Source organism: Cystoisospora suis, assembly GCF_002600585.1.
Source record: "Cystoisospora suis strain Wien I chromosome Unknown contig_2253, whole genome shotgun sequence".
Taxonomy (NCBI): Eukaryota; Apicomplexa; class Conoidasida; order Eucoccidiorida; family Sarcocystidae; genus Cystoisospora; species Cystoisospora suis.
Genome location: NW_027155052.1, coordinates 1,552 through 21,777, shown reverse-complemented (window position 1 = coordinate 21,777; position 20,226 = coordinate 1,552). Strand labels below are relative to the sequence as shown.

The 20,226-nt window shown below is 45.4% G+C and overlaps 2 protein-coding genes across 2 annotated transcripts in view; one reads left to right on the top strand and one right to left on the bottom strand.

Moving 5' to 3' along the window:
• CSUI_004725 (uncharacterized protein) lies at positions 1-825 on the bottom strand (the record flags this gene model as incomplete). Its single annotated transcript, XM_068064910.1, has 1 exon — positions 1-825. A coding segment is annotated over exon 1 (162 nt), but the record flags the coding sequence as incomplete, so codon positions are not given.
• A 183-nt stretch (positions 826-1,008) lies between these two features.
• CSUI_004724 (glycosylphosphatidylinositol anchor attachment protein 1) overlaps positions 1,009-20,226 on the top strand; it is a gene marked incomplete at its 3' end in the record, with an annotated part of 20,289 nt that continues 1,071 nt past the window's right edge. The window contains exons 1-13 of the mRNA XM_068064909.1: positions 1,009-3,858; positions 4,343-4,663; positions 5,291-8,569; positions 9,535-10,004; positions 10,875-11,270; positions 12,185-12,339; positions 13,412-13,516; positions 13,860-14,198; positions 14,977-15,114; positions 15,784-16,001; positions 16,829-16,954; positions 17,574-17,698; positions 18,367-19,908. Coding sequence (XP_067923114.1) covers positions 1,776-3,858; positions 4,343-4,663; positions 5,291-8,569; positions 9,535-10,004; positions 10,875-11,270; positions 12,185-12,339; positions 13,412-13,516; positions 13,860-14,198; positions 14,977-15,114; positions 15,784-16,001; positions 16,829-16,954; positions 17,574-17,698; positions 18,367-19,908 — 9,297 coding nt within the window. The remainder of the gene's footprint in view (positions 3,859-4,342; positions 4,664-5,290; positions 8,570-9,534; positions 10,005-10,874; positions 11,271-12,184; positions 12,340-13,411; positions 13,517-13,859; positions 14,199-14,976; positions 15,115-15,783; positions 16,002-16,828; positions 16,955-17,573; positions 17,699-18,366; positions 19,909-20,226) is intronic.

The following is a 20,226-nucleotide window of genomic DNA, read 5'->3' as shown; positions in this document are numbered from 1 at the left end:
CGGGACATGGTGGAGAGAGAGCATAAAGAAAGAATGCCGCATATGGCAAGTTGGGAGAAGTCGGGAAAACGAGAAAAAGGGGAGCTCGTGATCGGCTGTGCCGAAAACGAAACGGCGAAGAGAACGTGCCACTAACAAGGACGTTGTCGTCAACCTTCTCATGAAGAAGAAGAAAATCCAAGATGAGATGCGTGACCCTTACTGTTCAGTCATGAGAAGGACGACGCGAACAAAGACACAAGCAAATTCCTCCGTAAAGAAGCTCCTATGTAAACACCTGCAGCACTCAGATGGAACACCTATAACCTGGTCTCGCTCTGTCAACTGAAGCTTAACTAAGCAACACGGATAAAACCGACAGAGTAGAGGAAAACACAAGCGCAATGTTGTCACCCGTGTAGGAAAGAGACACAAAGGAGGGTAAAGGACGACAAGATAAGCAAAGCTGGCATGTCAGCGTGCCACCTTATTTTTCACAAGTTCACTAGCAAGAACAAATTACTCTGACGAGAGAACGGTTGAACCTTAACAGAAAGAACCTGAAGAGATGCCTGGACGAAAAGAAAGTACCGGGACCGTACAAACAAAGAACCGAAAATAGTGACAGTCCGAGTCAAAAGAACGAAGCAGACTTGATGGCAGGGGAACAAAACTTGCGATGGCCCCCGGAGAGAGCTCAGGCGAGTCTTTCAGGTGTACGTACACCTGAGTAGGGACGTACGTCGTGAAGGACCACACCCAGCAAAGTGAGTGAAGACGACATCAGGATGAATAATGGGCGAATTTCCTTTCTCCACGCTGCCACATCTGACTTCGTGAAGATGCTAGTTCTCTTTTGGATCACCACCCCCCCTCCTTCTTTACTCTCAAGTCACAACAACTACCCCTAAGAAGGTAGAAAAACGAACGATGAATGCATGCTAGCTGCGAGTTTCTCCTAACTCGTTTGAAGCGAACTCCCCCCCCACCTGCGCCCGGCAGACCCACGGGAGAAAACTTCCTTTTTATCGCTTCTTCCCTCTTTCTGTTTTCCTTCTCGTCTTCTCTCTTTCCTCTCTGGCTTTTCTGTCCACAGGGCTGGGTGCTGTTTCTACAAGGCACTTCTTTTCTCTGTGTTCAACCGGTCTATTGTTGGCTTCTAGAACTGCGTCACACAGTGTGTCTGCTGTGTGTGCTGAGCTGTTCGCATCCCTGTGATTCTTCATTTCGATTCCCTTCCTTCCGCTTTACCTCCCCTTTGGCTGCACTTCTCCGCGCACTAACCCCTGTCTGCTGCCGACGGGCGCATGAACTCAAAGCGGATCTGTGACCTTCGCGCTCTCTTTCCCTGTTGCGCATGCAGCACATCACCCAGAATGCTTGGCATAGGGGACTAAGAAATAACCCGGGGACTTGCACACTTCTTGTTGTCGCCAGCTCGCAATGTAGAAACTTCCTGTTGCTTTGACAGAAAACCTGTCATCCGCCTACTGAAGTGGGACTTTGTCTCTCTGGAGCATCATTTCCTGGCCCCAAGGAGTTAGCTAACTGTTTTGTTTTCCACTTGGCCTTACAACAGTTCTTCGCCTTGTCTTCGCTTTCTTTTATACGGCCTCTTTCTCACTTTCTCTTGTCTCCGGAAGGGTAGGGCGAATCTTTCCCGACTCGGTCGCGCAGATAACGACATCGTTCTCTTCTACAGGCTTCAGCATCGTCTTTTCCTCTCCCCCAACTTTCATCGGTCTTGCTGTAGAGTCGTCTCAGTATGCCCTGGTCTTTTCTTTCTTTCTCTCAAGATGGAAGCGACTTTGCGGCCCTTCTCATCTCTCCCGATGGATCCCCGTGTATCTGCTTTTTCAGCTTGTGGTCCTGGCCTTCTTGGGCGGAACAGCTCAGCTAGTGCAGAGACAGCGGCGTTAGCCGCATCTTCCTCTCTCTACGTTAGTGCTGGTCAACAGTTGGCATTTACAGAATCCGCAGCTGTGGCTGCTGAGTTGATTCGACAGATTTCTGGTTATGATGAATACGATGGAAGCCTCGAATCGAAGTTGCGTGGTGTCGGCGCATGGGCGGGAGGTTGTACAAGAGCTCAAGCCACGGATACAAGATCCTACGAAGAGAATCGCAATGCTTTCTATCTTGGAACTTCTTTCCCTAAGGTCATTCCCCTCCCTCCTGTCCTTCGAAGAATTTTGAATTCTACAAAGAAGAGAGATCCAACTAGCTCTCAAGCAAGGGGAGGAGATAGTAGACCTTCACGTCCCCCTCCTTCTGGTGTCCTACCTCTGTTGCATGTCTTATGGGCAGCAGAAGGAAAGACCCTTCATCTATGGCCTTTGCCGAGCCCTGAGTCGCCTTTCTTTGCTTCCCTTCATGAAGAGGACACCCTCTCTGTCCCCACAGGGGGGGGAGGACAAGGGGGAAGTTATCGTGTGTCTCGTTCTCATCAGAGAAACAATCGCTCTATCGTTTTCCAGCAGCAGTTACTTTCCACCACATCAACACATGAACTTCCTTCTCCTATACGTCTTGTCCAACATGTCATTCTTCCACGTTCTCTTCTCCCTTCGAGTTTCTCTTCTTCTTTCTCGTTTTTCGAGCCTAGGAGAAGAATGGATCATGATACAAGAGGCCCTGGGGTCTCCTCCTGTTTGTCGAGCGGCTCATCTTTACCTAGGGCTGCTTCCGTCTTCCGGTGTGCATACACCGAAGACAGCAGTCTACTTCTCTCTTCTAGCTCCCATGGTCATTCCTTCTCTACTCTCTCTTCAACTCATTTCCATGCCTTTGTTGTCGTCACAGATGCCTCAATTCTCGTTCTTGCTCTAGTTAATGAACCCTTTCCTGAGGCAGGGAGAGGGGGAGAGTCAACAAGCCGGGGTGCAAGCGCCTTTTCTCTGCAGTTGTATCAGGTATGCGAACTGCGTTTAGATCAGCCACATTCTTCTTCGTCTTTCTTTTCTTTCTCTCCTTTGCGTTCTTCTCAATCTCTCTCACCACGTCAGATTACGGCTATCGCAGCTCATCAAGGAGCATCTCGTGTGTTCCTTGGAGATACAGAGGGTAGACTGTATGAGCTAGTCTTTCTTCCTTCTGCTTTTGCTGGAGATGGGACCTCCCCTGGTTCTTCCTCCTGTTTTCCTCCTTCATCGGCCCTAGGTTTCCTGAAAAGAAATTCAAGTGTCTCTTTATCGGTGAAGAAAATTCGACGAAGGATTAGCACTTCTCCCAGACAGGCACCCTCATCTTCTTTCTCATCCTCTCGCTTCGCCGCCGAGGGGCGAGGGGAAAGAATGGACATCGACGGGTTCGACACAGGAGGAGTAGGAGAAGAAGAGGGTGAGGTAGCATCGATTTACCAAAATGTGGATGATCTTGGAGAGCCGGAAGAGCAAAGAGAAGAACAGAATGAGGGAATTGAGAGAGAAGACGATGAAGATACTAAGGGTTCTTCACCTCATACCACAGGTCTTCTTCAATGCCAACTGCAACCGTTAGGGACAAGATTCTTCTCTCGAGTTATGCGAAGTGCCACAAAGGCTCTATCTTCGGTGGTTCTCTTCTCTAGGAAAAAGTATCGACGTCAGCTTGAAAGACAACGAAGGGCTCAGCAGGCGAGTTCGCCTGAAGGAAGTTCATTGGCGGTCGATGAGAACAACAAAGACGGGGAGGAGGAGAAGAAAGAATGTGAAGGGGATGAGAACACTGAGGAGCAAAAGACAGACGACGCCATGATTACCTCTATGGTCACAGATGAAGAAAGAGGATTGATCTGGGTCATCAATGCAGCCTCCGATGTAACTCTTCTCGTTCTTGAACCCCCTCTCCTATCAGCAGATGGGACGCTTGTCCAAAGAACCAATCTTAAAGTCTCACTCAGTACGTCTCTCTATTCTTCCTTCTCTCTTTCTCTTTCTTCTCGGATCTGTTTCTTCACCTAACATACTCATTTATATGTCCATACGGTCGTTTCACACTCACTCCCATCCACAAAGCTCTCTCCATGTTCCTATCGTTTTACATATCTCCCTGGACTTGCACACCTCATACATACTTCTCTCTCTTTGGTCTCCTATTTTTGACACTAGCTCACCTATCTTTAGTTTAGTCTCTCCTCGCTCTTTGGTAGGAAATCTGTCTATCCGTCTTTGATCTATCTATCTATCTTTAATTATCTATGTATCTATCGTTAATATATCTTTAATGTATCTCTCTCTAATCTATCTATCTGCTTCTCACTCTCGGTCATCCCGAGTCCTACTCTCGTCAGTCTTCCTCCTCCGTCTCGTTCTCTACTTTCTCTTCCTCTCAACATCCCCCTCACTTTCTTGTCTCTTTCTTTCTCTCTCTCTTTCTTTCTCAGTGTGTCTGCGTCGAAAAGAGATAGAGCATCAAATAGGCGAAGACTTTCGCAACTGGCGTCAGCCCTTAATGCCTTACTGTGGTAGAAGGGATTGCCCTCAATGCTCTCAAGGCTCTACTAATCAAGGCTCGATCAATCTTTCTTCTCATAGCTACGGAATCACCTCATCCTGGAGAGGATTGAGTTCGGCAGCAGGAGAAGGAAGAGGCGGATTTCTCGGACTCTTCACAAGTCAAAGACCCTCACTGAGACTAGTTGCAGCTCATCCCACCGCAGTTCAAGAAGCACAAAGTATTCCTGTTGTTCTCTTTGATGAGTCTGGTAAGTAGAGAAGGAAAGAAAAGAAGCGAAAGATAAGAGGCGAAGGAAAAGAAGTCGTGGTGTGTAGAGCTTTTTGAAAGGGCGCGAGAGATGAATGAGACAAGAAGGAAGAAAAGAGATAACGTCTCTTCGTCTCTGCAGGGATCAGCGATATGCATTGCTCCATGGGCTATCAGGAGATGTCTATATGCACAGGCCTATTCAAACGAACTTCCATCAGGTCCTCTTGTCCCGGAGAACACATACGTGGCACCGATATCTATATATGTCTCTGCATATATATGTTTCTATGTACCTATATATGATGTATGTAGATAGCTACTCTCTAGACATAGATATGCGGACGTAGGTAGAAGACGTGCCCCCCCTTTGTTTGTCGCTTCGCTGCTGGCTCGAGTAAAACTTCAAGCTTGGATCTTTAGCTTTGGTTCCCTGCATAAGCATTCTCTCTTTGATGTGGGCTCGGTGGTCAGAAGATTTCTTCTATCGACTTCTATGTATGGGTCTCTCCATACGCACAGCATGACAGGTTGAAAGGAACCTTTTCTTCCCTCATGGATGGGTGTGAGGTCTCCATGATGAGTCTGTCTCCTATGTGTTGGTATTCTTTCTTGATTCTTTTTACAGGGGGACGTATCTATCTTCAATTAGAGAACTTTCGCCTGGTGTCTCGTCTTCTCCCTGATGGTGTACATACACCTGAGGCGACGGGGACTTCATCAGACCCACCATTGACTCTTCGGGTAGCATGGTATCGTCCAGCCCCGGCGGCTGCTGCATGCTGTCGAGTCTCCAATACAGGCTCTTCTTTGTTTTCTTCTTCTTCTTCTTCTAGGTTGTCTTCCTCCTCATCTCCACATGATTCTTCCTTTCCCTTTCAAGAGCAAGTCTTCTCTGGTCAGTTTTGTAGCGAAAAGTCAGGAATGAGGTCATCCTCATCGTCTTCTTCATCTCCATCTTCTTTGTCATCTTCTTCTGTTGTTTGTGGGTCTAGAAAGAAGTCTCTGAAGAAATCGTTCTATGCTTCTGGTGCATCTGTCCTTATCTTTGATGGAGATGAAGATGACGAGAGCCATAGCTCTACTCTTTCTTCTTCTTCTCAAGCTCAGAGATTTTCGCGTGTAGTAGCGATAAGCCCTGATTTAGAAGCCTCTGCCCGATCGACGGGAGTTCCCTCAGCCTTCTCTTCATCATCATCTTCTTATTCTCCATACACGGGAACATCTTATGCAAACCATTCAAGTACCAGCAGTCACTATACATACAATCCTCCTTCTTCTTTTTCTATGTCGACGGCTTCGTCTCAGTATCGGCCTCAAGTACAGCCGTTGAAAGAGTCTTTTGCTGCTTTCCCTCTCTTTTCTTCTTCTTCTTCTGTCTTCTTCGATGGAGGAGAAGTTTTATCCATCTTCGAGCCTCGTTGGCCATGGGGCCCACCTGTGTTTGCGGAGCTCTCATCATCTGCCGCTTTTACTCTCCCATCTCCTTTCGATATAGCCAAGAGAATTCACTGGAGATATCTTCCTTATCGTGATTCCCCTCCTCATATACGTTCTTCTCCTATCTTTCGTTCGGATCAAGGTCACTTTCCTCTATCTACACTTCTCTTTGGCATGTCAACTACTACTACTCCTACTTCTTCTTCTTCCTCTTATTCCAGCTATACAAACGGAAGTAGGGACTCGACAATACCTCTCAATTCGTCTCAATCCTATCTTACATCGATGAGATGTCCTGCGCCTAATACCAATCCTCTCTTTGCTCCTGTTGAGAAGACCATTGCTGTTGCTTTACCTCCTTTAGCCTATGCTTCATCTGATTACTTCTCATCCAGATATTCTTCATATGGATGGAATAGGTGTCCAGGTGGAGGTTTCTATGGAGATCCCTATTCTTCTTCAAGACCAGGAGGCTGGTCTATGTATAGCAGTGACCTTCAATACCCCCCTCCCCAGCTGGGTGTCTCTCTTGAGGCCTTGCCACCTCTTGGAAGAGATCAAGCTTTACCTCCTCGCATCATCTTCATTGTCACATCGAAGAACGTTATCCTTCTTTCTCTTTCTTCTCTAGCTCTTATCTTAGCTCAAGTTCTCGCTCGAGCGACCTCGACAACCTCTCATTCCAACAAGGGGGAGAAGATACCTTCTTTTGCTTCTCTTCTTTTAGGTACCACACCTGGAGATTCTTCAAGGGGGGATGATGCGGGACGGAGGAATAGTGTGCAAGGAACACTTGGTAGGGCTAGCCAAAGACATCAAGGAGGTCTAGACACAGGTGGGAGTAGTGAAGTAGGAGGGACTAGGAAGTATGATGGAGGAGTTGCCTCATCTATAGCCTTAGCAGCAGTTATTGGTGGGGAGGGGGAGGGGGGGGGGAGATCAAATGGGTGTGGGGGTGAAGGACAGAATAGAGAAGAACAGCCCCCACCCCAGGGGGGTGAGAATAACACAAGTTCGCCTCCTGCTCCATCACCCTCAGCTTTGCAACGCATGCAAAAAGTCTCTCAGCAGTTGTTCCAAAGAGCAGAAGAATTCGCCAAGAGATCTTCCCCTCTCCCCTCCCCGCTCCAAGGTCGAGAAGGACTCCATCCTGGTAAACATCCCACAGGGGGAGGGATAGCACAAGATCCTTCCTCTTCTTCATCGTTCGCTTCTTCTTTGAGAACCTTTCAAGGAGATAGATTCTCTAACTTGGCAGGCGGAAAGGACTTTTTCTCTTCCTCTTCTTCTCTTCAAGGGGGGAGAGATGGGAGTGGGTCATCTGATTCTGTCTTTCTATCACGTCCTCATCAGACAGCTTTGGTCGAGCAGCTTGTCCTATCGTATATGCGAGATGCCTATACACCTGAGCAAATAGCTGCCGTTTGCTGGCAGATTTTAGCGGAGTTTTCAGGAGGCAACTTCACTCCTGTTTCTTCCATCGGTTTCTTTTCTGCACAAGAGCTTCATAGGCAACTTCATGCTTTTCTTCATTGGAGTTCAAGAGCTTCAAAATATCTCCTAGGAGATGTCTCATCATCGTCTTCATCTCCTCTTGCTTCCTCTTCATCTCCTTCGGATGCCCATCATCCTCAGAAGAATAATATCTATACAGGATTGCTCGTAAGAGGAGGCCTCGCAGATAACTACGTAGGAGGCTCTTCATTGCTCTTTCAGTCTCTCTCCCCCAGAGGCCATCCACACCATGACTCTAATAGTTTTCCAAGTGCAAATCAGAGGGCTTTCTTAGAAGGAGCTATGATGCTGGGCCAGTCGAGTCTATCATCTCGTGGCGGCGAAGGAGGAGGACGTTCTTTCCTCCCAGGAAGCTTATCATGGCTAGCTCCTGGGATGGTCGTAGATCCCACTGGCCATGGCTTTATGTCTCCTTTTGGGCATGGCTATATCATCAATAGAGAAGGAGATATAGCTGCAGGAGGAGGGAGAAGTACTACGCATCCAAGAGGGGGTATCTTAAGTGGGGGAGATCACTCGCAGAGGGTCTCTTCTTCTAGTTCTTCATCTGCAGCCTTCCCATCTGACGAGAGGAAGACAGGGGGAAGTGTCAGTATGGGTGTGTTGAGAGAAACGGAACTTTTAGGAATCATAAGAGGTGCTTGGGAAACCTTAACCGGAAGAGATGAGGCCTTGCTGCTAGGTGGCAATACAAATCGCCTGTCTTATTATGAATCCCAGATAGGGAGAGAAGAAGCTCTCCAGCAAGCCAAACTTCAAGATATGAGAAGAGAGCTCGAGCAGTTACGATTAAGAGAAGAAGAACAGCAAAGACTTAAAGGAGGGGGACCCATCTTACAGCGTCAACAGCCTCCATCGATACAAAGACAACAGCTCGAAATGAATATACGACAGCTTGAACTCCAAATAGAACAGCAGAAACAACAACAATACATTGCCTCAACTTCTTCAGGTAAGAAGACACAAAAAAGAAGAAGACGTGGCGATGCAGAAGTCAAAGAAGAAGTGAAAGATCTGTGGAGACAAGAAATGGGTCTTTCTTGAGAAGACAAGCTCTGGTCTGCTCTGTCTCATTCATGCTGTCTCTACAAGTCACCGCGCTCTCTGTTGATTCCAGTAGTGCCGTCTCTGCTTCTGTAGACTCGCCTGTTGGTTTGCCGATAGAAGGACTCGACAAGTATGTAACTCTCTTAGAGAGAGATAGACTCGGTGTTGCTGCCTGTACTGATAGATAGATGCATAGATAGAAGATTACACCCATAGATAGAGAGATAAATTGAACTGCCCTAGTGATAGATGACTGCGTGCATGCAGTCCAGGCCAAGGCTCCTGTCGGGGGATCCTCACACACAGCTGGGGTTGACTTCTCTACACTTTTATGAGATGTACATACATCGCAAAACATGGCTAGTGTGAAGTTAGCATCAGACGTCTCTAGGCACATAGAGAATCTCTCGCTCTCTCAGGATCGCTTCCTTTGTGATAGGCCTTCCGCTGTGCCTACTCTGGGGCATATGAGAGGGGTTCCGTTGTATATCTGTCTATCTATCTACTGGAACTCCGTGATAGATATATATGTAAAAGAGGTATAGATCGAGAAGAGTCCTATTCTTTTTCTTACTTCCATTTACCGGCGGGCGGTGTTCGTGTTGTGTGCAACTCTTGGATCGTGTCCTCGGTCTATGTTTTGAATGGTCATTCTTCACTACATGCATGCATACAAACATAGTAGTTCTTCATTTCTTTGAGAGACTATCTTCTCTGATGTGTCTGTCTTTCTTTCTTTCTTGTTTTCTCACTCTGTCTTTCTTTTCTATCTCTTTCTTTCTTTCTTTCTGGTCTCTTTCTGTCTTCCTTGTTTTCTGATCTCCTTCTTCCTTTCTGATCTCTTTTTCTCTTTCTTTCTGGCACCTTCAGCTGCCTCATCATCTCCCATTGTCTTAGCGACTCTTTCGCCTACATGTCGAGGTCTTCTTCTCTTTGTTTCTCGGTTACTTCGACCTCTTCTCTTCTCGCCTCTCTTTGAAGGGACACATGGCGCCTTTGGTATTCTTAGGAGTCCCCAGACTCAAGACCAGCATGCAGCCGAGGGCTTTTTCTTCTTTCCTGGTAGACTGGAGTCGTCGCCTCTCTCAAACAAAGGAGAGCTCTCTAGCTCCTCCTCTTCTACTCGAATGACAAAGAAACGAAGTCGACTGTCTCGGCTTATATTCGGAGATGATACAAGCATTGAGCTCGAAGAAGAGAGCGAGAAGATCTTTGACACAGCAGCGAATGCTGGCGGCATCTCGCTAGGGAGTGGCTTACCTGTGCCTATATGTATGAAAGGAAGATTCTCGATTGCAGCTGTCTCGATGATACAAAGAAAGCTTGCTCTACTCTTCATGGTAAGCATGAGCAGAGAGAGAAAGAAGCAAAGAAAGAAGACACGTATAGTCTGTATGATATGAAGTCAGAGACCGAGTCGATTCTTGTGCTGATCTCTCTGGACAGTGCGAGGATGAAGAAGAAGAAGAGGATGAAGAAGAAGTATGTGTATGTAGACAGACAGCAGGGGGAGTGACAGCTATTTGCATTCTAGAATAGATCTAGGTGAATATATGGATATGCATGGAGGGTATACAGTTTCACAAGAGAGATAAATGAGCTATCAGGATAATGTGACTCAGATAGAAGTCGTCCTTTTTTCTCTTCTTCATTAAGTCTATCCACTCATATCTACTCGTCTATTTGAACATATGGATGCTGTGTATGAGAGATGATTCTGTTCATTTCACTGCGGGTAGACAAGGATGCGCCTTCTTGTCTACATATTCGAGACCTACTAGTACAGCGTGTCTCTATCGACCTCAGCTTCCAACCCCCTACGTCATATTCTGCTTTCTTCTATCAGGACTTCACGCGCGGGATGATCACCCCATGCAGTTACACTTGTCCAACTTGAAACTGTAGAGACAACCCATGTACCTATCTATCTATATGTGTATGTATAGATATAGATATGTAGGCTCATTTTGTATTCTCTCAATCGTGTATACACGCAGTGGTTTTAGAACCTTCTCTTTGCATCTAGATAGTTTATAGATGTTTACGCAGATATCTCTAGGCATATACATCACCTCATCTCTCTCCGTCCAGTCACATATATACATGTCTGTCTGTCTATGTAGGCATCTAGAGAGTTCCTATGTGTCCCATTTCTCTCCTTTTCTCTCTCCTTGCTGTGATCTCCTTTTCCTTCCCCTTCCCCCGTCCAGGTGATCGATGCAACCTATACAGCGATCTTTCAAAGACACGTGAGCCAACGACAGCAAGTCCAGCAGCAGCAGGCAGCGTCTCCTTTCTCTCGTTCCCCTTTCTCTCCTCCTGGGATAGCGGCATCTTCTTCTTCTCTTCCTTCTTCACTCCCACCTCATTTCTCTTTACCTACATTCTCGGCTGTAATGGCAGGTCTGCAGCATCAACAAGCAACAGCAGGGCGAGATGGCCGAGAGGCGAATCTTCTTCATAATGAAACATGGATAGGAAGAGGAAGAGAAAGAGGAGGCGACGGGGTCTCTCTTGTCGATGACGCCGCAGCAGCAGCTGGCGCACAGGCTGCTCTTATATGGTGTAGTCTTCCTCCTCATGAGCAAGATGAGCTCAAACACTTGGTACGGTAACAGAAGAAACGACACCCGTCAAAGCACATATACAGAGAGAGTATGTGTATGTGTATGATGAAAGGCATAGAGAGACGCTCTATGGATATATGTATGTGTATATGCAGTGTGGATAGATAGGTACATACAGAAGCATGAATATGTCGAGGGATATGCAGAGAGAGAGAGGGAGACACTTTGTCCCCTGAGAGTGTACGGAGCCTTCTGTAAGATTTCTCTAGTCAGGGTGAGTCATGCTTGGACCGATGAATTTACAAGGCCTCCCTGTACCCAGAGAACACGGTCCGTCATTCCGATAGCAGACGACTCTTGTACCTGTATGTCTCTGTCTCTCTCTGCGTGTTTTTCCCTCGCCCCCCTAGGGTTCTTCCATTCCATGTATGGACGTATATCATCTGCTCCTAATTTAAGCTCTGTGCTTTTGTAGTTGTATCTCCTAATCCATCCCCTTCTTCGATACCCCCAACTATCTCGCATCCAGTCAGGCATGCATTCATACAGATGTGTGCGCCCCTCTTTCTGTTGTTTCTTGCATGTCTGTGTCTGGTGTATCTATCTGCATATGTATGTACAATTCATAGAAAAGCCCCCTTCCGGTCGCGAAGGCTTGAAGTATCTCACAACTACAAGAAGAAGAAGAAATTGAATGAGGTGTCTCTCTCCGGAAACAGGAAGCGACGCACACCTGAGATGAGTATTGCACTGTGGATAGAGCTGTCTATTATACCATTCCTTGACTATGTAGAGTAAGCACAGATCTTCTCCATCACCTCCGGAGTTTCTACTCTAAGTCTAGACTACATGTTTGACTCGCGTTTTCACTGCCGGCCACCCTTCTTTCTTCTCGCAAGAAGAACGAAAACTGAGCTTGTCTTTTCTTATCTCTTTCTTTCTTTCTTTTTCAGTTTTGTGTCTCAAGAATGTTGTTGCTAGCGAATGAGGCATTGGCGGCGTATGTTCTTCTCCTTCGTGAGATTCGAGGCTGTACGGAGCTTGGGAAGGCGTGGGTTGTCCCTGCCTCTCAATTTGATCGCATGCTCTGCGTCAACCTAGCTCTCTTGTAAGGACTGTCTCGAGTGTCTCCTACAGAGCACACACCCATATGTTAAATACATGTGTTTATGTAGGTATGAATATGTATGTGTGAATGCAAGTACGTAGGTTATGAACCCTGGCTATGCATATACACAAACATCTATATATATCTATATACATATATGTCTGTATGCTGGGGTCCAGCCTATGTGCGGTAGTCCCTACTCTTTGGACAGCGTTCAAAGGGTGGTTAATATAGATGCCGACTAGGAGAGAAAAAAGACATGCAATGTGTCTGTCCCTTGTATGCCTACTGTGTCTTCATTCGCGTGTGTAACTACAACACAATTGCTACATACAGGAACATCTATAGATAGATAGATAGATACAGACATCTATACGGTTATGTGTATGCAGATGCGGATTTGTGTCAGTGCACGTGCATGTAAAGGTGTCTCTTTCTGCTCTTTCGATTTGTGTGTCTTGTGAGGCCTACTGCTGTGTGTCTTCGATTCTTCCGTGGAGCTGTCGTGGAGTAAAGTTGTCTCCGTGAGCGAAGATGAAGAGCCTCGCTCATTCTCTCGTAGTGGTATCTCACATAGGAAAGACGGAGAAGTCCATCCACATACTCTCTCTGCACATCTCTTTCGTCATCCCTTTGTCTATCTCCTTTCTGTTGAGTTCACTTGCTTCGGGAGCCCAACGCAGTTGTTTCTGTTTCTAGCCAAATTCTACGGTGCTACAAAAATCTCTCCGATATATCCAGATCTTCTCCGTTGATTTATCCTTATACACGCATACATATCCATCTATCCATCTATGAATGTGTTTGTATTTCTATATGTACTTATAGCCGTGCATGACGCTATCCGCACAGGTCTATAGAGAAAGGGTGGGCCCATACTTTCCTCGTCACTCCTGCTTCTTTCTTTTCAAGACATAACTTGTCTACATCTGAAGATATATATATATATGTATATATGTATATATGGTGCGTCGTCTTCACTAATTTGTGAAGGAGACGATACCTAAACAAGTGACTAGACCCCGATGAAATGCCTCTCTGTTTCTTCCCTCTCGTTTTCCATTTATTTCAGGTGTACAGACAGAGGAACTCGAGAAGATTTTCGGCAGTTTGTCTTCTCATGCGTCTCCGTTCAAAGCCCTGCCCTTGATCGACTTTGTACAGGAGCTCTCTTCACGTAAGGACCAGTCCATCCACCTGCTCCTTTTGCGTCTCATTCATCTGTCTCTTTCTCCTATCTCTACTTTCTGTCTTTTCTTCTTCACTCCAGCTTCTCCGTTCCCTCATCGTAGTTAGTGTGCTTCTGGTGTCTATCAGATTTTCTTCTATTCATTCATCTCAGTCGATTTCTACATCCTCCTCGTTCGGTCTCTACATGATTTATCTCTCTCTCTCTGTGTCTATCTATGTGTCTTCTACTCTTTCCTTTTCCTCTTTTTCTTTTCTTTACCATGACTTTTATCTCTCTTCTTCTCTCGCTTGGACTTGGCTTTTCTTTCTCTTTCTCTCTTCATCTCCAGACCTCAAGAACTCCGGGCGAACAGCGCGTTAAGACGACTGATGAGCTTCGTGAACGAGGGGAGAGAGCAGATAGAAGAAGATCTCGGAAATCAGAAGAGACACTTCATTCTCTTGAAGCAACAGCAGCAGGAGGCTGCTCATCGTCATGGTATAGAAGGCTTAGGAGTCGGTGTAGATATAGACGCATCTTCGTTTCTTCTCCTCCCGCCCTTTAGTCCACCTGTATGTGCTTTACAAGCTCAAGTTCAGCAGTTTATCGACTCGGAGCTTATGCCATATCTTTTCTTCTTTCCTATCACACCTCTTGTTAATCTTCTTGCTTCGCTTCAGCTCTACGGGTAAGGAACCAAACATATCCGACAAAGGGCGGCTCATAGCCAAAGTCTGGAAATCCGCTCTCTTCAGGTAGACATCAAAGTAGACAAATACACACTTACAGGCGTAGATGAGTATACACCTGTACTCGTGTGTACGTCCGTAGGCATCGATATACTTACATGGATAGATAAATGTACATATAGAGAGAGAGATATAAATCTCTATACCTACGTATATACTGGCAGGCATATCTGTACACTTAGATAGACAGATAGGCATACACATGTATATACACAGTAAGCACAATGTATATATATATATATATGTACAGGTTGTACTTAAAGGCATCTATGGATATCCACCTATACTTGCATGGGTGTGTGTATGCGTATATATATGTATATATAAGCTTATATAGATGTGTAGAAAAGTTCGCGAAGAGATTGATTAGTCTCTCTTATGTGTTTATGTTAGGGTCTAGAGAGATGTTTTGCAACTTGACCAGGACTTGTAGGTGTCTTCGTCGGTCTAGAGAGTTCTACGGGGTGTATCTACGGAACGATAGTAGAGATGCCTCGGCTCTGACACGTGAACAGGAGAAGACTCTAGTTGATCTACATAGATAGATGGATAGATAGATAGATAGACAAGTCAGCCTAACTGAATGTACTGGCTTTTTTTTCTTCTTCTTCTCTTCGTCACTTGTTTTCATTGAGATGAGTGAATTCTCCGATTATACGGCGACTTTCTTGAGAGAACTGTAGACTCTGATTTGTCTATCTCCGCCTTCTTCTTCAGGTCAATGGTTAACGTGATACATGCAAAGGCAGAAGACATACGAACGAGACAACGTCTAGCTGCAGGAGGGTGTTCAAGCGATGTTTTCTTCTCTTCTTCCTCAACTTGTCGAAATCCTTACGGAGGAGAAGAAGACATGTAAACACAGAATAGATACACCTGCTGGTGCTAATGAACTCTGAAGATTTTCTGTTGGTGGTTGTGTGTGTATGTACACTCGATGAAGGCATACACACGCATGTGCGGAGATAGAGCGTAGTAAGGACGTGTTTCTTTCTTTCGTAAACTCTTCGTGAGATATCTTTGTATGTCTAGATAGAAAGAGAAAGAGCGAGGGACGTACATACCCAATGCCTGTCTAGTGAAGTCGTGTAGAATTACCTGTTGATAGAGATTTGTATGTGTGCACATCTGTCTCGATATGTGAAGAAGAGGAGATGAAGCGACAGCATCTTCCGGGGTGAGAAAGTTTTTCTCTCAAGATGCCTACAGTGTCACGAATGTCTACAGACAGGCACCATTCTGCATGAGGTGCTCGATCTGCTCTCTCTCTATTTCACGTTCTTTCCTTGTATATATCCTCCGTATCTATCGACACGTTCTTTCTTTGAATATCTCCTCTCTATCTTCACGCTTTCTCCCTGTATATCTTTTCTGTCCCTCTGCCTTCACGTTCCTTCCCTATAATATGTCTATTTGTATGTATCTTCTCTCTCAGTCTATCTTCACGTTCTTTATACATCTTCTCTCGGCTGACACTTTATTCCGAAGAATGGTTGAGGTGTCTATGCTATCTTTCTTTCGCAGAGAAGAGACTTGCTATTCTCATCTATCTGCCTGGCTCCGTCGCTTTCTCCATCAGCACCAAATAGCTATGGATCGGTATCGCGCGGAGACCCAATCTTCTTCCTCTTCTCCTCCTGGCTCTGTTTCCTCTCAAGCCTCTCCTCTGTTTAGTCTAGGAGGGCGGAGAGGAGGACAAGGTTCGTTGACTAGAGAAAAGAATGATGTCTCATCTCTGCTAGGTAAATGAAGAGGAGAATAAGATCGTAGAAATCGTATGTATGCTTTGCTTAGATTTATACATAAAGTGTATGTATGTCTAGACATCGCCTGTATGTTTCTAGCTAGATCCTGAGTTTCTACAGCTGCGCTTCATGCAAAAGGTTCTGTCCGATGTATACATATATCATACAGTAGATACGTATGTATATAGACAGACACACACAAAGAGAGAGACTAGATATGGGTCTCTCTACCGGTCAGCTTTACGCGACCATCTAGAGAAACCACGAGAACTGCGCTATGTAGACACCTTAAGAGGGATAGGAGTGGTTCGTTGTTTTCTCTATCTTCTCTTCCTCTCTGCATGCCAGTCTTCTTCCACTGTAGGAAAGTCTCCTGCTCGCTCGTGATACAGTCTTGTCCCTCACAAAGCCGCAGACTCTGCTTGCTTACAACGTCTTTGTCATGGTACGTGGATATCTATCTATCTATCTATGGAGACCTACGTATATCCTGTATCTTCATCCATTCTCTCAAGACTTCTCGCTACATCAACTGACTCTGTCATACGATACTAATAAGAAGTCATCTACACACTCTCGGGCTCCAATCCTCCGCCTCATGTCAATATGGGAGTTCTTCCTATCTATTCTTTGACTAGCTATCGGTAATCTACCTATCTCTCTTTGATCTGTCTTTCATCTCTATGGGTGTGTAATCGAACTATCGAGTGTATCTATCTTTGATCCCTCTCTCTTTGATCTATCTCTCTGTCTATCTTTAGTCTATTTGTCTCTGTATACAGCCTAGTCTGTGTGTGGAGCTTGGGTGTATTTCGTTATTACAGGCGAAGGAGGTCTAGCCCTCTTTTGGAGAGCTCAAGGCGTTGCTCTTCTATCAGCAGTCGTTGCATGCGAAGAAGATCGACATATGCAGGAATACATATTCAAATGGATAGCTGGACCAGGACAAAGTATGTTCTTTCTTCTCTTCTTCGGGCTCGTCTTGAGGGGTGATATACATGTATAAGTATGAATATGTATGTAGGCATGTATGAATATGTCTATGAATGTGTATGTGTTTGGAGTGAGTTAGATCCACCCATTCACCGCTGGAGTTTTCGCTATGCATGGGGAATGAATGTGACTCTCCTATATCTACGTTCTGTCTACATGACATCTCGTCCTACAAGCTTAGTATGTCCTCTCTGACGCTTTCGAGCCATCCTACACAAGGTGATCTTGAGATGTATGTACAGAGGGTTTCTTCTTCTTGTTTTCTGCTCTAGCATAGTAAACGTTCCTATCTATCTACAGACACACTATTCTCTATCTCTAGCTCGTTATAAACCTCTCAACACGAAACTAGACCCTAGGATGTCTTCTCTTCTCGCTCCTCCTCTTACAGTCCCTGAATCCGAAATCTTTGTCTTTCGTCTTCTGCTGAAGGCGTTCCTATGCGGTATGTATGTACGTCTGTACAGTAGGAGTCCTGTATGTGGATTCGGCTTTCTTTCGTGCTTGCTTTCTTGCTTCTTCTGTATCTCGTATTGGATGGTTTGAGCCTTCTTTTGTCTCGTTTTTCTGCTCCAGAGACCTTTCCCCAATCCCTCCTAACCCTTCAGAGCGTACATCTTCTCCCGTGGATTCAAGAGAACTTCCGTCACTTCGCTCTTGACCTAGGAAGTTTCTACGCTGCAGCTGGGCTGAACTCTCGAGTAAGTCACGACAATCTTATCTCTTCTTGCTCTATGAGCTCATTTTCTCATGAGGGGACAGTTTGTAAAGTGAAGGAGGCAGAGGTATAGACGTCTGTATGTTTCTACGTAGAGATGAAGACGCGTATATATGTGTCTGGGTGAGATATAGACGCGTGTATGTCTGCGCAGAGATGTAGACGTCTGTATGTGTCTGCCTGAGCTCATTAATCACCTGTTGAGTATGGATTTAAGCTTGGTCTACGATCGGAGTCTTTTCTTCGATAGATTTCATGAAAGACGATAGATCGGATTATCTCGCTGTTTTGCTCCTTTGATTGACATGCAGCCTCCCCTACTATACACTCACGCCGCATGCAGTCTTCTCCGCCCTGGGGACATATAGATAGATAGATGGATAGATAGATAGAAAATACATAGATAAAGACGGATAGCTAGATAGACAGGTAGATAGATCAAAGGTAGATAGCTAAAGACAGAGAGATAGACCGATCAATAGTATCGTCTACTGCAGATTCAGTTGGTAATAGATCACCCCTTTCGACCTTCAGCTTTCCTTACATGCATGCTTTCTTTCACCTCTTCCTCCTTTTTCTCTTCTTTTTTCTGTGATCCAAGAGATCCATCCTGGTGCTTCTTCTTCTTTTTCTTTGTCCTCTTTCTCTCAGGCAGCAGCTGTGTATCTATCTCAAGGACTTCGACCCTGGCAACAAGACATCCGTGAAGATGACAGTTCCTCTTCTTCTTCATCTTCTTCTTCTTCCTCGTCTTGTTCCTCTCTTCAGGAAGAGAGAAAAGAAGAGGAGGAGGAGGAAGAAGCACAATTGTCTCAAGCCTGTCTTTCTCCTTCTCCTCTTGAGAGAGAAGAAGCTTCTCAGGCATCTAGAAAAGGATTGAAAGATCGCTTGAAGAGTTTGATCGAGAATATCAAGAAGAAGAGAACACTAGAGAAAGGCAGCTTATTATTCCCCGGTGACCCGAAGCATAGGGCGACATCGAGAGACCGCCTAATCTCCTCCTTCTTGAAGAATCTTAGGCAATTCACAGGCCTTTGCTTTCTTATCGGTCTTTTTCTTCTTCTTTCTTTCGATCACTTCAATAGAGAATTGACTGTTGAGGAGCATGGATTTTCTCATGGGGTGCATCAGGCAACCTTCGTCGGCGACTCTCTCTTCTATCAACTCAGAAATAAACTCCAGGAGGCTTCTCTTCTTCTCCCCTCTTCTTCTTCTTCTTTATCAGACGACGAAGAAAAGCAAGAAGAAGAAGAAGAGAGAAAGGAAGGGGTAGAAGAAGAAGAAGAGAAGGATGACGCAGGGTTACCAGAGGAGTCTGCGAATCTTCTTCAGTCCTCTTCTTATCCGTTTCTCTTCTTGCCAACTACCCGTCTCTTCTTTTCTTCCTGTAATTTTAAAGAAGAGGGAGAAGGCCGAGATTTCTTTCATCTCTTCTCTTCGCCTGAGGAGAGAACAAGGAGGAAGAAGAAGAAGTTCTCATCTTTCTCTCCTTCTCCTCTTCCTCCTCCTCCCCCTCCTTTTCTCTGTACACTTGCGTCTTTTCTTAGATCCCATGGAGTTCATGAGGTGTATCTACAGCCCTTTTATGTTTCGGAAGATGATCCAGAGAGAACCTTTTCTTCTTCTTCTTTAGAGAGACAAGGCGAATGGAGCTATAATCTTATCGCGATTGCAAAGAGCTCTCGTGGAGACAGTCGCGATTCTCTTGCTTTCTTCTTTTCAACTGACTATTCTTCTCTCTCTCTTTCCTCTTCTTCTTCTTTCACTCCTATCTATCCATCGGGAGGTGCGGGGTCTTTAGTAGCCGTCCTTGGATCTCTGGCCATTTTTCTGCAGAATGAAGCTCCCTGGCTGAGCCGAGATGTCTTCTTCATTCTCTCAGATTCTAAGCTTCCTTATAAAGCAGGTATACGAGCATGGATGACGGCTTATATTCGGTTCTCTTCATTCTTTCCTAGGAGAGGCCTTATACGTATGGCTGTAGGTGTAGAAGGGCTTTCTTCATCTTCCTCTTTCCCAGTCAAAGCAGGAGGAGATCCGCAGCTTCTTGCCTTTCCAGGAGAGAGAGAAGAAGGCTTTGACTATCTTTCTCTTGACCTCGAAGGAAGTGATGGACGTCTACCAAATCAGGATCTTGTAAATGTCGTTCTAGCCGAAGCCAATAGAGGAGGCGTTCTCGTTAAACTTAGGAATGTAAGTCCGACGAGAGACAGAGAGAGAGAGAGAGAAGAGAAAAAGAAATAAAGATCAACACAAAGGCACAAAAGAAAGATATCCTCCTAGGATGGGAAGAGAGACAGATCTTTCATCTACATCTCTATCCTAATTGCCGTGAAATAGTCATAGGAGTGATAAGAGTCGCGGTGCCTATTCACTTCTTCCTCCCCAACAGTCTATACTCTACTATCCAACATTCACTTCAACACGACATACATATATATATATATCCATACGCATATATATATATATGTATATATATATAGGTATATGTATCTATGTATCTCTCTCTCT